We start from the raw sequence: 18247 nt of genomic DNA on the forward strand, positions 1-18247 counted from the left end.
CTTTGTTATTGATTTCTAATTTCATTCCACTATGGTTGAAAGACATATTCTGTATTATTTTTATCTGGTCTACAAATTCTTTTACAATATATATTTTGGTATATATTAATATTATTATACAATGCACAGTTCTTTTTTAAAATTGTTTAAAGTATTACATGTCTCCTTTTTCCCGATTGACCTGTCCCTGCCACTCCCACCCCCGAGGGCAAGCCCCTGTCGCCCCAGTGTCTGTGTCCATTGGTTTTGCTAACATGCATGCATACAAGGCCTTTGGTTGGTCTGTAACCACCCCCTCCCCTGCCATTTGTCTCTGGATCTATTTTTGTTCATCAGTTTATATTGATCATTATATCTCACATATGAATGAGATCATGTGATATTTTATCTTTCTCCGACTGGCTTATTTCGCTTAGCATAATGCTGTTCAGTTCTATCCATGCTGTTGCAAATGGTGAAAATTTCATCTTTTTATGGTGGCATAGTATTTCATTGTGTAGATGTACCATGGTTTTCTTAATCCATTTATCTGCTGGTGGGCACTTAGGCTGTTTGCAAATCTTACCTATTGTAAATTGTGCTGCTATGAACATAGGGGTGCATATATTCTTTCTGATTGGTGTTTCTGGTTTCTTGGGACATATTCCTAGAAGTGGGATCACTGGGTCAAATGGGAGTTCCATTTTTAATTTTTTGAGGAAACTCCATACTGTTTTCCACAGTGGCTGCACCAGTCTACATTCCCACCAGCAGTGCATGAGGGTTCCTTTTTCTCCAACAATGCACAGTTCTTCTAAAATTTTCAGAATTTTTTTAGAAGACAAAGAAAAATTAAGACTCACCTATAATTAAACTCTCACATGCAATCATTGTTTACATTTTAATGTCTAGTGTTCCACTTTGTCCATGCACGTGCATCTGACTACTATTTCTTGAACAGTGTGATTAACTAAAGTGTCAGGCTCTTCTCTGGTGTACTTAAAGACAGTCTAGTTACTAGATAAAGGCAAAGCTGTTGAGGGATGTAATCCTGTTTCTTTAGTCACCCAAAAGATGGGCAGGGGCCACTGATCTCACTGCTATAGTGATGGCCCCTATGTGTGGACTTGCCCTTGCTCAGACTTGGGCTTGGAAGTCTGAGCAAAGGGCAGAGAGGGACTGGCTCCTGTTCGAGAAGCCTGGTGTCTTTTACTCGTCTCATTGGTAGAGAAAATTGTAATTGCTCCCGGCACATTTCATATTTTTAAAAATATATATATTTTATTGATTTTTTTACAGAGAAGAAGGGAGAGAGATAGAGATCCAGAAACATCGATGAGAGAGAAACATCGACCAGCTGCCTCCTGCACACCCTCTACCGGGCATGTGCCCGCAACCAATGTACTTGCCCCTGACCGGAATCGAACCTGGGACCTTTCAGTCCGCAGACTGACGCTCTACCACTGAGCCAAACCGGCTTCGGCACATTTCGTATTTTCATTGTGCTTTCTTTTTTTCTTACAGCACTCTTTCCATTCCTTGGCCCAGTTTTTGAAGCATTTAATATTACTCTGTTTCCAAGAAGTGTCACTGAGTATTTCAAAAAATCTGTAAAAAGAATGAAAGAAAGCCGCCTCCAAGATAAACAAAAGGTAAGATCTGGTGGTGGTTACATGAGCGTGTTCACACTTTGATAATTTATTGAGCTGGATACATATGATTTGTGCACTTTTTTTTTTTAAGATAGATAAAGGACTGTAGGTTTACAGGAGGAAAGTTCTAACATTTTATGGGGAATGAAGAAGGTGGAGGTTAGGAAAGGAAAGAAAAGATGAGTCAGAGAGACACTGTCTAACATGTAATATAGTAATGGGCACAAAGGTCAGTATATCACTGCATGAATATTGTTGAGATGAAAAGTTTCCACTTCCTTTCAAAAAATTATCTAAGTATAAAAAATTACTGTTTAAAAGTTTTTTCCGGGTATCATATTTTCCCAGGTTTTAAATTGGCAAACACTCATCAATTCCAAGCCTCTTATTGTACACACCCTGCAGGGGGAGTTGCCATCAGGCCCCTGGGGGAGTGCTCTGTGTTAAACTGGAGCCTGCTCAGAGACTGGAGAGGGCAGTAGTCTTCTCTGGGCATTGAGGTTGCAAGCTGGCTAACCCAGCTTTGCCGCCATGGGCCTGGAGGCCAGCACAAGCACATCTGCAGCCATGGGGATCGGGCTGGGCACCCCAGAATTACACTGAACATTGCGGAGAGTCCTGGGATGGTGGAGTATTTGAAACTGCTCCCAGGAAAGCATCTGATGAACTCTGCAAATGTCAGATGATTCAGTTATGTGGCCTTTCATTAAGGATTAAGGCTGGGGAAAAAAAGTATTGAAGTCAGGGACTTTTTTCTTAGCAAACTATGACAAGAGGAGAGCAGGCAACTCTTTGGCCAGGAAGCTGTGTTCAAAGTGAGAGAAGCCAAAGAGCAGAGAACATGAGGGCCAAAAAGCTGTTGGACATGATGGCTGGATCTTTCTCAGGGAAGCATCCTGCTCTCCAGGATTTGTAGCTGGATGAGTTCACTGAAAACTCAGGTAACACTAGTGAGACTTCTGGGGCCATATTATACAGCATAGTGAATGTAGCCAATAATCTATACTAATAAAATCTATACTAATTAGATTGGGAGACCTTCTGGACAAAGCCATGGTAGCAGGGCCAAGGCAGAGGCAGTTAGGGGCGATCAGGCCGGCAGTAGGGGGATGCAGTTGGGGGTGATCGGGCCAGCAGGGGGAGGAAGTTAGGGGCAATCAGGCTGGTATGCAGAGTGGTTAGGGGCAATCAGGCAGGCAGGCAGGAGTGGTTAGGAGCTAGAGGTACTGTATTGTGAGAGGGATGTCCGACTGCTGGTTTAGGCCTGATCACACAGTCGGACATCCCCCAAGGGGTCCCAGGTTGGAGAGGGTGCAGGCTGGGCTGAGGGACACCTCCTCTCCATGCACAAATTTCATGCACTGGGATATATATATATATATATATATATATATATATACACACACACACACACACACACACACACACACACACACATATACATATACTGACCACCAGGAGGTAGACGCTCAACACAGAAGCTGCCCCGAGATGGTCATTGTGCTCTCACAGTGGGAGCACTGCTCAGCTGACCTACCTGCCCCAGTGGCCCACCAGCCCGGCGGCAGCCACTCACACCCTCAGTAGTCCTACAAGTTCAATCTCCAGAGAATGGGCCAGGTGCTGACGGACTGGCACTGCCAGCACGATTCTGACAGTGCTACTGGCCTCCTGGAAGTCAGCCTTGGGCAGTGACTACCAGGTGGCTCCCGACAACCGGTGTGAATGTCAGTGGGATGGCTCCAGATTCTGGCCTGGCAAGGGTGTTTCACCACCTGCCCGGAGGGCCTATTGTGTCCTGGGCCCTCCACCCCCCTCAGGATGGCTGCCATGTGCTTATGGCTGGTGAGTGCCGCTGCGGTGGTGCGAGCTTATCCCATTTGGGCCTGACTGGGTGCAAGCCCAGGGCAGGTGAAGTGGGGCTGGGATGAGCAGGAATGGCAGGTGGCATTGGATTGTGGGTTTCAGCCAGATCTCCACAGGCCACCTCAAGGGACCCCACCCATGCACTGGGCCTCTAGTATTGTAATAATTCTCTGTGGTGACAGATGGGTACTGGAAATATTGGGCGGAACACCTTGCAAAGTATATGATTGTCTAACCACTATGGTGTATGCTTGAAAGTAATATGAAATTATATTGAATGTAAACTGTAATAGAAAAGTAAAATTTTAAAAAAAGATATGAAGTGGTTATATTAATAGGAAAGAAATCTAGTACAGCATTCCTGATTTATTTCTGGTTTTACAAGTTGACTCTTTGTCATTGAAATTTCTCCTTCTGCTTCCAGCACCGAGTGGATTTGCTTCAGCTGATGATTAACTCTCAGAATTCCAAAGAAACAGACTCCCATAAAGGTAAGCAGAGGGTCACTGATGGGGAGGCTCAGAGGTAGTGGTGGTTCTGAAAATGTATAGGAAGATGTTCATGTAGCTGTGAATTTCTATCAAATTGAAAAAGACACATGCTCAGAGGCACTTTCTACACGCATGTGGGCACAGCTTTATTCAAAGCTCGAAGGGCACCATAAACAAGAATTTTATGCCCTGAAGTCAGTGTTCTGTGGATCACCTACATCAGAATCTCTGGGGGCTTGTTTCCAATATCTATTCTCTGGCCTCATCCAGCTGCATGGAAATTTGCATCGAGAATTCATCACTTTAGGAAGCACATTGCCACAGTATTGGTGACCTTAATTTGGAACCCTTTGTTAAATTGTGTTCACTAGTTTAATCTATTGTAAAGTTTTGTGTTTTAGTTTCTTGTTTGATGGTCAGATTCTCTCAGGTTTGTCCACTGGAGCCCTTTCAGAAGGCTCTGGGGTCCTATTTTCTTTCTTTTTATTTTTTCAATATACTTTATTTTTTAGAGCAGTTTTATGTTCACAGCAAAATTGTGTGAAAGGGATAGAGATTTCCCATAACCTTCTCCCCTCACCTATATTCAGCCTCCCTGACTATCAGAATCCTTAACATCAGTGTACCATTTGTTACAGTCGGTGAATTATCATACGATTATCACCCAAAGTGCATAGTTTAAATTAGGAGTCACACTTGGTGTTGTATGTTCTATGGGTATTAATCTATCTATATATAGATACACACACACACACACACACACACACACACACACACACACACAAACACACCGTATTTTCCGGCGTATAAGACGATTTTTGAAACGGAAAAAAAGTCAACCGAAAATCGGGGGCAAAAGACCAAAATTGCACAAAAATTACCTGCAGATCTTGACGGCAAAGTAAGTCTTTTCTTTGAAGTGGGGGGTAGTCTTATTCAGCGAATATAGGCCTAAACCTATGTTTTAACTGTAAAATTAGGGGGTCGTCTTATATGCCGGAAAAAAAATATATATATAAAACCCTAATATGCAATAGACTGTTATGATGTGCGCTGACCACCAGAGGGCATGCACAGAACATGGCGGGCGTCGGCTGTGGTGGGATGGTGGAGGTGAGTGGGGGCACCAGACCAAGATGGGGCGCTGGTCGCTGTCATTGGGGCAAGGCTCTGGTGGTTAGTGGAAATACTTTGCTCCACGTGCCGCAGTCCTGCCGGGCGCTCACACCTGCTGCTGGTGCTGGCCCCGCTCGTACCTGCTGTTGGCATGGAGCAATTGGGGCCCAGGGCCAGCACCAGCAGCAGGTGTGAGTGGGGCCGGTGCTGTCAGTGGGTGCGAGGGGCGGCTGCTGGCCCAATCACCCTTCAGGGCTTCTCCACCTTCCCCTGCTCCTGAGGGGCTGGCAGCTGCCCCTTGCACCCATTGCCAGTGCCGGCCCTGCTTGCACCCACAGCCGGCACTGGAGCCGCTGCTTGTACCCACTGCCGGTGCCCAGCTCCAGTCCCAATCACTCGACATTGTCGGCGGGTGTGAGCAGCAGCTGTGGACCCTGATTGCCCCTGAGAGTTTCTCCACCTCCCTCTGCTCCTGAGGGGCTATTGGGGCAGCAGTCACCACTCGCACCAGCTGACAGCTCTGGCCCTCTTTGCACCCGCTGCTGGCACTGGCCCCAATTGCTCCACGCTATATGCGGGTACATGTGGGGCTGGTGCAGTCAGTGTGGGGGAACGGCGGTTGTGGGAGTGGGGCTGCTGGCAGTCAGGGGACCCAGGGCCACAGCGGATGGGCCAAGACCTGTCCCTGTGCCCACTGCAGCCTCGTGGTCCACAGTTCCTTTCAAGGTGCATGAATTTGTGCACTGGACCCCTGGTAAATTTATAATGACACTAGAGGCCCGGTGCATGAATTTGTGTGTGGGTGGGGTCCCTCGGGTGGCCTGTGGGGATCGGGCTGACACCCGCAGTCTAACACCACCTGCCGCTCCTGCTCATCCCGGCCCCACTGTGCCTACTGAGGGCTTGTGCCCAGTCAGTGCCAATTAGGAGAGGCTTGCGCTGTGAGCCCTGTGTCTGGCGCCCGACCCAAGGGGGATGAAGGGAGCAGGACACGATCAGCCCTCTAGGGGGGTGGTAGGCAGCCCATGGCCTGGAATCCGGATCCATCCTGCTGACATGCCCAAGGCTGACTTCCAGGAAGCTGGTGGTGCTGTCGGGATCATGTTGGTGGCACCAGACCATCAGTGCCTGGCCTGTTCTCCAAAGATTGGAGCTGCAGGGCTACTGAGGGAGTGAGTGGCTGCTCTGGGCTCTTTGGCCTCTGGGATGATTTGGTCAGCTGAGCAGCACTCTCGCTGTGGAAGCGCACTGACCACCAGGGGGCAGTTCCGCATTGAGCGCTTGGTGGTCAGTGCGCATCATAGCAATTGGTCGTTTGATTGTTCAGTTGCTAAGGCTTTTACATATATAGATATGTCCACCATTAGAGTATAGAGAGTATTCTGTGTCCTTTTCACCTATCATTTTCTGAGTACTTTCTTGCTTCCTGATGCAAGGCATTCCAAATTTCTCTCTATTTCCCCTGATCAACCCTAGAACCAGCCATTTCACCAAGGAATTCTGGTTTATTTTAGTGAGAAATGGTATTTAGAAACCAAAATCATATCTAGGAGTGCTCATTGCTCCTAGGGTTTCCTTACTTCTAGATTATCTCAGTAGACAAGGCTAAGAACATCAAATGTATTTACACAGGTCTCATAAACATAAATATTTCTATATCTACCCATAATTAGTGATGTAAACATTTTCTCTCAAAAGAGAAAAATCCAAGTATTATTGTTTACTCCTATGATATAAATACTTCCATCATAGTTAATTTCAAACTACTAATGGCTTGACAACTGTCTCACACAATTTCATAATATTTAATAATTGGTTCTAAAGAACAGGGATGAGATGACTCCAGCACAGCATTATAAATATATCCATATCTATGTATACATGTCTTTCTCTCTCCCTATCTATTAGTATCTAGTCTAATACAACCTTCTGCGATGAAAGAGAACATATTCTATATCAATAGATTTACCACTAGGCACATGTGGCTATTACACACTTGACATGTAAACAATGAAATTGAAAACTGAATCTTAATTTTAATTAATTAAAATGTAAATACTTAACTAAATATAGCTAGTGGCTACCTATTGGGCAGCACAGCTCTAAATTTTAGATATCATGGGGTATTTCCTAACTGGGGAAGGACTTTGATAGTTGAATTTACTCCCAACAGCATCATAAAAATAATGTTTGAAAAATCAGAACTCGGTAGACCTTTATTGTTTTTAGTTGTGAATTACAACTTTGTGGGAAGTACCATGTTTACTTCAGTGCTCTAAGTATCAAAAGGTCCTAATTCATTCTCACACAAATAGATTAGATCTTAACCATGTTTATTCTCTCAGGAGAAGATAAAAAAGGAGGCCACTATTAGTTTGAATAGACTCTCCCTTCTCTTCTCCCTTTCTTCCTCTTCTGGAATGCTCATTATTCTAATACTAGTAGCCCTGTGCACGAATCTGTGCGCCAGTAGCTTGCTGCCCTGCCTCCTCCTATAGCTTTTTACCTGCTGCCCCACCCTCTTGTAGCTCCCCCAGTATTTCTCCCCCACCCTCATAGCCCTGCCCTCTCCTGTAGCTCTCCACCACCCACTTGTAGTTTGCTGCCCCACCCCCTGCAAATCCAAGACCCGGTAGTTATGTGGTCAGTTGTTACGCCTCATGGCATAATGGATAATTAGCATATTCCTCTCTTATTATATAGGATTGCTTTTTCTGATGCCATAATTTTTTAAATTATTTTTTTAATTTTTTAAAATTATTATTTTTTTATTAAATTATTATCTGTGTACATATTTTAACATTGCCCCCCTCCTCCCATCATAATTCTTTCCTCTATCTTCTTGGCTCTGTTTTTTATGCTCAGTAGTTTACTCTTAATCTCCTTAATTGCATGTTTCATTTTCAGGATTTCTGATTGGTGCTTTCTAAAACTTTCAATCTCTTTGGTAAAGTACTCATTTTGTTCATTGATTTGTTTTCTGAGTGTATTGAATTGCCTGTCTGCATTTTCTTGAGTATTTACAGAACTGCAATCATGAAATCTGTCATTTATATCACATATTCCCATGAGTTCCAACTTGCTTTTGGGGATTTTTCATTTTCTTTCAATCATCCTCATTTCTGTAGTTATTCATGGTATTTGCTGTTCTCCTTTTGCCTTCACATTTATATCTGACTATAACAGCTTCTTCTGAAGAGGTCTTTCTACTGTTTCCCAGTAGATGGCACTGAATCTAAAGTTTTGTTTTTTTTTACCTCTGTGATCCAGATTTGACCTCCAGGGTTTTTATAAGACAGTAAAGCCTTGCTGCTTGGAGGTGGGGTTTGTTTTTCCTCACTGTAATGGTGACCCCTGACCTCCATGGGGTTCCCTCTAAGCACCCAAGCTGGGGATCAGTCACAGAGGGAAACCGTGGTTCTACTGCAATCACTCTTGGTTTATAGATAATATGCTTCTTGGCCATACTCCAAGGCAACAGGATGAGAGTTTTGGGAGTCTGAGCACCGGCAGGACTCTGTGGTTCCATTTCTTTCTCTGAAACACCACCATCCGGCCCAACTGTGAAGAGCCACAGCTCTCCATTCCTCCTGGCTGAAGGAAGCTCCTGCTGCTGCTGTCTTCGATATTCTGCATTTTTTAAAAAATATATTTTTATTGATTTTTTTACAGAGAGGAAGAGAGAAGGATAGAGAGTTAGAAACATCGATGAGAGGGATCATCGATCAGTCGCCTCCAGCACATCTCCCACCGGGGATGTGCCCGCAACCAAGGTACATGCCCCTGACCAGAATTGAACCTGGGACCTTTCAGTCCGCAGGCCGACGCACTATCCACTGAGCCAAACCGGTCTCGGCAATATTCTGCATTTCTAATAAACTCCCAGATACTGCTGCTGCTGCGGATCCATAGACAGTAAATACATTGAGTACAAGAGTTTATCTGTAGCCAATTACTGTTCTTTTAAGTTCCTGATTAGAAACATGTTTAGAAGAAAGATACTTTAATTTTTCTTTGCATAAACTTTAGTATTGTAAACTGTCTCAAAATTTTAAAGAATAATTTAAAGTTTTCCTGGGGGAGAATGCTATACCATATTACTTGTAGCTAAACTACTTTTAAGATTCTCCAATAACATGCTGTGGAATTACACAGCTAAGATAGTGATGAGAGTGATGTATCCTGCAGCCTGAAGGACCAAGAATAGTGTAGACCTTTGGAAAAGCTGGATTAAGACTTTTTTTTTTTTTTTGCCTTTTTCTGGATCTGCAATATACGCGTCAGAGTATAACTCCCCTTAGTTTGATCTGAATTCCCATTTTTTTCTCCTGGCAGTTTGGAGTTTCATATGGATTTCTCATAATCTAAACTGAAGATTTACAGTGACCTTTCTTTTCCTCTTAGCCTTGTCCGATCTGGAGCTCGTCGCCCAGTCTGTTATCTTTATTTTTGCCGGCTATGAGACCACTAGCAGTGCTCTCACCTTCTTTATGTATCTGATGGCCATCCACCCTGATGCGCAGCAGAAACTGCAGGAGGAGATTGAGGCGACATTTCCCAATAAGGTGAGTGGACGATACCTGCAGAGGGAGGGAGGAAGTTAAACCTAAGCAAGAATGCTCTCTCACCATTTCATAGGATAATTTTTGCAAAGAGCATAAGCATCAGTTCTTCATCTGTGCTATTTAGGAAGGATGTAAAGTGATGAAAACAAGGAAATATAGGTAATGTGTACTTTTCACAGATTATAAGATCTTGGACAAGTGCTTTTGTTGGCACAGCAGTTAACTGTTATCACAATAATATCAATGGAAAAAACACACCCCTCAGTAGCAATAAACAAATAAAGATTGCTCAAGTGTCTGGATAATTATCTGTGTTGATACTGACTGGACATGGCTTTAGTCTGACTCTTGGCTGATCTAGGCTGGCCTTGGCTAAGCGGCTGGGTGAATCAGCTTCACACATGATCCCCACATCTCCCCTGCTCCAGACAGGAAGCCTGGGCTTGTTCTTATCAGGCCGTGTCAGAGGGAAAGACCAATAAGCCCAAACATATGGGTGCCTTTCAGCACTCTGCTTGCATCACACTTAGCCAACATTCCATTGATTTAAAGCATGCACCATGGCCAAGCCCAGCATCATAAAGGGAGGGCACAAAGTTAGATGACTAAGGGCATGGACACAGTGGTGGAGAACAGGCACAAACAGTGTAATCTACCACCCTGGGTAAACATGCCAGACTAGAAGAAGCCTGACATACAGGAAAGAGCAGAGGGTAGACTATGGATTTGGACAGGTTAGATGACCTTTCTGAGTCATAGGTCTTTCAGATATAAGGAAAAGATTTTAGAACCTATTAATTCGAGATTATCTTTCTTCTCAGGGAAAACTCACATTGGCATTCTTTTGATAGCAATCATATGGAAAGGTCACTAAGAGACAGAGACTAGCTAAATTATTGTGTTTTGCTTTTTTTTTTTTTGTAATAATTACAACACTATAACTAAACATTTGCTCCTTACTATATATGTCTATTCTAAATACCTTGTATTTATAAATGAATTTAATCTTAACAAGTTCTGTATTAACCAGGATAGGCTAGTTCAGTGGTCGGCAAACTGCGGCTCGCCAGCCACAATGTTGCCGCTCTGTTGACTAATGAGTTTGCCGACCACTGGGCTAGCTTATGCCTTGGTAACAGATTGGTCCTGAAATCTATATGGCTTTACATAGGAAAAGTTTACTTCTCATATTTATATATACAACATGGATTGTTAGAGGAGGGTAGGAATGGGAGTCTCTGCTCCACATAGTTACTCAGAAATATAAGCTAAAAAGGCCCCACTTTCTCTTTTTAAAAATTATTTTTTTTATTGATCTCAGGTGGAAGAGAGAGGGAGAGAGAGAAACATCAATGATGAGAGAGAATCATTGATTGGCTGGCTCCTGCACACCCCCCACTGGGGATCGAGCCCACAACCTAGGCATGTGCCCTTGACTGGAATCGAACCCAAAATCTTTCAGTCCGCAGGCTGATGCTCTATCCACTGAGCCAAACCAGCTAGGGCAAGGCTCCACTTTTTTGTAGCTGCACTTTCTGGAATACAAGGCCTTCATCTTAGTTGGGGAATAAAGAAGTAGAGTGTTGCTCACTGGATTTTCAAGTGTTTTGGCTTCCAATTAACATATGTCACCTCAGCTCACAGCCCATTCTCATAGCTCGTTTCCCCTAGCTTTAAGTGGGCGGGGAGATGTGGAGACCATATGGGATATTGGGTGAGCAGTGACGTCTCTGCCATACAACCCTATGAAGTGCTAACTCTAAATATCTCCAGGTAACATATCAGAAAACCAAGGTACCGAGAGGTGAAATAACTTCCATACACTAGTCATATAGCTAGTGGTGAAGAAGCCACTAGCCAAACCCTCTACAATATTGCCTCTTCACTGTAACACCAAGTGGTGACCACATACTGTATGGCCACACTGTTTTCAGAATCCTCACAAAACTGGAACTCTTTGTGGTGTGAAGAGACTGGCCTCTGGGGCTGGAGAGGCTTGTATGCGATCTTCACAGCCTACAGTCAAACCCTGAAGCAACAACTAGGAGACTGTTCCAGCAAGGCAGCCTGAGGCTGACTGTTCCAGCAAGGCAGCCTGAGGCTGAGTGGGGTGCCACCTCTTTATAACTTTTGCTAGAATGAAATTGTATGCCCTGGTAGCTAGAGTCCTATCATACTCTTCATGTACCCTATTTGGTTTAGAAAGAAACCTGTTTCTCATCAAGTTATTTATAAATTCTACATTATATAGTTTTTCTCTCCAAATTATATAATCTAAAGGGTTGGCCCACGCTGGTTTGGCTTAGTGGATAGAGCATCAGCCTGCAGACTGAAGGGTCCCGAGTTCAGTTCCAGTCAAGGGCACATGCCTGGGTTGCGGGCTTGATCCCCAGTATGGGTGTGCAAGAGGCAGCCAATCAATAATTCTCTCTCATCATTGATATTTCTATCTCTCCCTCTTCCTTCCTTTTTGAAATCAATAAAAAAATATGTATATAAAAAAATAGGATTTTTCAACTAAAAAACTTTGTCAGGTTGAGATTTTGCTCCTTTACACATTCTCTTTTCTTGGTGCAGAAGGGTGGCCTCTCTTTTGAAAACAAACAGTGACCTTAGCATATTTCATTTAAGAAATTAAGACAAAGAGGAGGAGCCATAGTCTATCAGTCACATGAGGTTAAAAAAAATCACTACATGGTAAGATGAGGGATTTCCGGTCCTTTAGGGTATTGTCCCCAACGTCCCCCATAGTCATAACTACTCCACACATCTCAGTGGACCACTAAGCAGGTCAAAGGACATGAGAGATATTAAAATGTCTATAAATCCTAAGGTTTTTATACCCAAATAACTTATTCTTTGGAGCTCCTAACATTTCTATAGAACTACATAGACTGAGTTGAAAGTTGATCTCAAATCTCAGTTTATCAAAATCTGTTTCTTTCTTCCCAGGCAACCCCCACCTATGATGCCCTGACACAGATGGAGTATCTTGACATGGTGGTGCATGAATCCCTCAGATTATACCCAATTGCTAGTAGACTTGAGAGGGTCTGTAAGAAGGATGTGGAAGTCAATGGGGTGTTCATTCCCAAAGGGACGGTGGTGATGGTGCCAAATTTTATTCTTCAACGAGACCCAAAGTACTGGTCAGAGCCTGAGGAGTTCCGTCCTGAAAGGTACTGGGCCCCTGAGAAAGGGAACCCCATCCAGGCTGGTTGGGCACATTCTGACGTCTTTTAGTATAGATGACGAACATGTGGTTGTACAGTCATTTATATGCATACCTATATTTTTAGAAGTTTTTCTTATTACATGAGTGATTATTTTACAGTCTCTAGATTAAAGAAAGTTGTATTTGTCTATAGTCCAAAAACTTTAATATAGGCCTCATTAATAATGTGATGTATGTCATTATTGACATTTTCTATGCATATGTAGATTTTTAAAAAATTAGAATAATTTTATACTACTTTATTTAACAGTAAACCATAAACTACATCCTATGTATAAAACACAACCTTATACAGGTATATATGTGATTGTATACATATGGCATAATTTATTTAATCACTAAAGATTTTAGAAATAGAGGCTTTTTTTCTTTAAGTTTTCCTGTATTGTTCTCTTTAATCTGTGAATTTACCTTCAATGTTTCCACATTCTATTTTTCAAAAACATTGGCTGCTGTTCCTTTAGCATTATTGGGAGAGTGTAAGCTGACAGCCTGAGAGGTCCTCACCCCTGGTGGTTTAAGCAGGCACTTAAGGGTAGAGGTGAATATTTTCATCTGTAAATATTTTCAAGGTTCCCTGGTCTGTCTTTGGCTGCAGTCCTGGACCAGCTTCCTCCTACTCTCAGTATTTGGTGACTCTTCCAAAGGGAAGTTATCTGCTCTCTAGACCCTCTTTTGGGGTCGTTAGCATGTTCTGGAAATTCAGAGCCAAGTTTGGCTTGGGACACAGCTTAGACTCTGGAAAGAGCCGACGCTTCCCATTTATTGTATTGGTGAGCAAAATTGGAAAGAACTATTGAGGGCACTACCTGGGATCTAGACTTTTATTAGCACAACTATACGGTCTCTAATGGCATGGACCTTGTCTCATTTGCCATGGTGTCCTTATTCTAGCATGCGTCTACACATACGAAAATAAGACAGTGTCTTATATTAATTTTTTCTCCCAAAGTTGCGCTAGGTCTTATTTTCGGAGGATGTCTTATTTTCGGGGAAACATGGGTAGTACTTGAAGAAATTTAGTTAACCAAGTCCTCTGTTTTCTGGAACGGGGCCCCAATGGGATGCTAGCTACCAGAGCATACAATTTCATTCTAGCAACTTGCTATTGTCAGAGTTTTACAGAACTTCTCATTCAAACCTTGCAAAGAAACCTCTCCAAGTTCAGCAGTTTCCCTCCTTGTAGCTTCATGAACATGAAATTGGAGACCTTTTCTGTACTTCATTTTTAATTCTATTTATTGAATTAACACTGATTAATATTATAATAATTTCAGTTGTACAACTTTATAATACAACCTCTGTAAACATGCCATCGATACCCCCTCCTGATTTCTACATTATCTTAAGGCAAAGCATCTGTAAATATTTTCAATGTTCCCCCAAATATAAGAACTCTTAAAAATATATATAACCACAATGCCATGATCACTTTCCCCAAATACATTTTTCCTTAAAATAATAAAATATTGAGGAGTTAAATTTGAATAAATCATAGATCTACCCTTCAGAAAATTTATAGTCTAGTGAAATAGATACATAAGGAAACCAGTGATCATACTAGAGTAGAGGAGCCTCATATGCCAATGTAAGCCACCTGATTTAAGCTATTCAATGAGGGGGGGAGGCAGAAGGGGAGAGGTCAGAGGAGGAGAGGAGAAAGAAGGGAAGGGAAGGAAAAAATTACTAATAGGAAGTATTATTCCTGCTTCCTTCCTTTATGAGCATGTGACAAGCATGAGTTCGATGAATCCTTAATTTCCTTCTTACCTTTAGTGTGTGAATATTTCAACATCCTGAATGTAATTTAGTGTTTAAAAATAAATTTTCTTTTAAACAGCATTCATATTTTTTCTTGAAAGCTTCTAAAGAGTAAGGGGAATGGAAATGGTCTCTAGCTTATATTTCTCACAGCAAAATAACCAGAGCAGAATCTCACTGACTAGCCCACTGGAGTATCCTGTGTACTAGAACCTCAAACATGTGGCTATTATGGTGTATATGTTTTATTAATTGTTTTAATCTATTGTTGTGGAACCAGGTTCAGTAAGAAGAACCAGGACAGTATAAATCCTTACACATACATGCCCTTTGGAACTGGACCTCGAAACTGCATTGGCATGAGGTTCGCTCTCATAAACATGAAACTTGCTATCATCCGAGTTTTACAGAACTTCTCCTTTAAACCCTGCAAAGAAACACAGGTAAGATACTTAACATGTTACCACTCTGCCAAAACAGTGCTTTATTGGGAAATTTGTAAAAACCGATGTGTGTGTGTGTGTGTGTGTGTATGCTATATGCATGTGTATGTATGAATGTGTTCACTTATTGTTTAATAATTTATTCTCTATTTGGAGTCATCTGTGACCTTTAAGATCCCATTAGTCTGGAGTGCTAAGCCTGTGTTTTTATAAATATCCAGCTATAAAGGCCATCTAGAGTCAATGTACAATAGTTAGCGTGATATGATGATGTAGAGTCCTTTGAGAAAAGCTTAAATTTGGTTTCACATCCACTGGAAGGAAGAGAAAGTGCTGTGCACAGTCCTGAAGTATAGTGATAACTGAATCATGACTTTCAAACACCTTTTCTTTTCCACTAGAACTTACAGAAGTTGTTGTGTTAGTTGTGGTTCTCAACCACTGACTGTACAACAAAATAAGTGGAGAGTTATGAAAAATCTTGATGCCTAAGTCATCTCAGATACTAAAATAATTAATCTTTTGTGGCTCTAAAAGCTCCACATTTGACTCTCATGTGCAGTCAAGGTTGAGAATCACTGATGAAAGCATTTCTGTCTGATTTCCAGGGCCATCCTGGCTACTTCACCCCTCTTTCTGGGAGCCCTGCTGTGATCAAACTGGGCTCCTTTTACATACAATAAGAACTCTATGATGTTTTTCTCATTCTCCTCTCATCTTTCAAGTCTAAGTTCATTCCCAAAACCCCTCCAGAAGTCTTCCCCATTTAGTCCAAAGCCCATTTTTCCTCTGCCATGTTATTGTTACTGCAAGCTGGTATCATCACTCGTACCATCTAACCTAATACTTTTTCATTAAACTATTCAGTTTGGTTCTTTATGTACATAAGAATGTCTTTAATTCTAGCATATTATTTTAATCTTTTCATAAATTCCCAATGGTGCCTTGTAGTCATACAGGAAATGCTTAAAGAGTGATTTACAGCTCTTGGATACAAATTTTAATCAACTTAATTTGAAAAATTTAACAATGTGCCTTACATACATATGCTTTGAAGTGAAATTACAAAATAGGAAGGTTTTACATTAACAGGTAGATCTGGAGTCTCTTCTTTGAGGAACATGCAGAATAGTTGCCATTGATTCATACCAAACAAGGCCCTATAGTAAGGCTTATTTCTAGGACTCGTGTGTTTATTATGCAGCTCCTTAAGTAAGCTTTCTCAGGGAAGAGGAGGATAGAGATAGTTTCCATCTTACTTGTGGCTTTAGGCAGCTGTGTAATAGTCCTGTAAGTACATACACATGAGGGACTCAGCCCTGAGAGGAAATGGGTCTCTGGCACACCTGGGGTGGGGCAGAAACTCCCCGAAAACTTCCAGTCTTCTATTGCTGGTGCTTCTCACCCTCCATGACAATTCCCTTGCCCTTCAGTGAACTGAGATCAGAAGGTTACTGTGTTGGAGGCTCCCCTAATACTGAAAAAGTGCCTGGGTAAAAATGGAGCTAAAAAATTAGTCAAAGGAATTTATAGGTCTTCAGAAGTTCACTATTTACACTACACTTGGGACGTAGGAGGTATTAGAAAACAGGCACAATGCTTCACAAAGACCTTCTTCCATCATGAAACTGGAAGGTTTCCACTGGTAGAGGTCGCTGGGCTTTAGAAGTTGCGGATAGTCCATATAACTAAAACATGCAATATATACTCAGGATTAATTTGCAAGTTTCAACATGCATGAAATGAACTCTACCTGGCTTTTCCAAATATTTTCCCATAATGCCTAAGAATCTGGTTTAAATTTTAAAAACACATCCTTTCTATTTAAAATTTAAACCAAAATCAAACAAACATAGTTTTGTCTTTGGCCTGGTACAGAATAGGTGCTATATATTTTTGTTTGTTTTGTTTTTGTTTTTTTTGTTTTTCTTGAATGAATGTATTGAATGCTTTAACTGACCAGGATGAGACAACTTACTAAATAAGTACAAAGAAGTAAAGATATATTATACTAAAAGTAATTTTTATATGTTTGTAAAGCTTTATTGTCCTTAATGTATCTCATCTACTTTGCTTCTGTTGTTAACAGTGTTTCATGAACTGATTCTCATATGCTGTTTAACATTTGCAGATCCCTCTGAAAATAGTGTCTCAAAGTCTTACTCAACCAGAAAAACCCATTGTTCTAATGGTGGAATTGAGAGATGGGACTATGAGTGGAGCCTGACATTCCTTAAGGACTTAGACATTGTTCTTCAAGGAAGTTGTATCCCCTATCCCAGAGATCTCTATATACTATGTGAATAAAACCCAAAAATAAAAATGAACTTAACCTATTGCACTTGATAAATGACTAGCAATTCTGTACATTCATTTAGCTTTCTCAGTGTCTATACAGAGTATTATATAATATATTGTATAACATGAGGGAGGTGACTAAAGGGCCAAATATGTAGACCCAGTTTATTGGGTTCTTATAATACTGGCTCCATCCATTCTCACTTGGTACTATCTGCTGTTTCTTAATACTAATCAAGAATACAAATTTCTCTATAATTTTTTCAACAAACATTAATGAAAACAAGAATTATTTTGGTAATGGCAGTAGAGATATTAATATCACACTTTATTTTGAATAGTCTGTATTTCATGTTATATTGAGCAACTCAATAAACATTTTCACAATAGATTAATACTTTCATGCACAGTAAGAGGAATCTATAGAACCAAATTAGTGGGAGCCAGCTACTAAATGTTTTTAACCATCATAATCACTTGTTGGAGGGGACCTTTTATGAAACTTCAATTTGATGTATTGAGTGGAGAGGGATGGCATGGGTTTGGCTACATAAAGGAAGATTGGTCAAATAAGTAAATGTATTATGGATAATGAAAGCCAGGCTGTGTGGCCAGCATGGTTCAGTGGTTGAGTGTTGACCTATGAAGCAGGAGGTTCATGATTCCATTGCCAGTCAAGGTACATGCCCAAGTTGTGGGCTTGATCTGTGGTGTGGGGCATGCAGGAGGCAGCCAATCAATGATTCTCTCTCATCACTGATGTTTCTATTTCTCCCTCTCCCTTCCTCTTTGGAATCAATCCTATCTAATAAAAGAGTAATATGCAAATTAACCATTACTC

General features: G+C 41.6%; 1 protein-coding gene across 1 annotated transcript in view; it reads left to right on the forward strand.

The window, feature by feature from the left end:
* The window catches only part of CYP3A4 (cytochrome P450 family 3 subfamily A member 4), a 39939-nt gene extending 22499 nt beyond the window's left edge, over positions 1 to 17440 (forward strand). The window contains exons 8-13 of the mRNA XM_084881428.1: positions 1504 to 1631; positions 3922 to 3988; positions 9509 to 9669; positions 12622 to 12848; positions 14946 to 15108; positions 17240 to 17440. Coding sequence (XP_084737554.1) covers positions 1504 to 1631; positions 3922 to 3988; positions 9509 to 9669; positions 12622 to 12848; positions 14946 to 15108; positions 17240 to 17335 — 842 coding nt within the window. The 3' untranslated portion in view covers positions 17336 to 17440. The remainder of the gene's footprint in view (positions 1 to 1503; positions 1632 to 3921; positions 3989 to 9508; positions 9670 to 12621; positions 12849 to 14945; positions 15109 to 17239) is intronic.
* Positions 17441 to 18247: the final 807 nt, after the last annotated feature.

The sequence above is a fragment of the Pipistrellus hanaki genome, assembly GCF_964339955.1.
Source record: "Pipistrellus hanaki genome assembly, chromosome: 4".
Taxonomy (NCBI): Eukaryota; Metazoa; Chordata; class Mammalia; order Chiroptera; family Vespertilionidae; genus Pipistrellus; species Pipistrellus hanaki.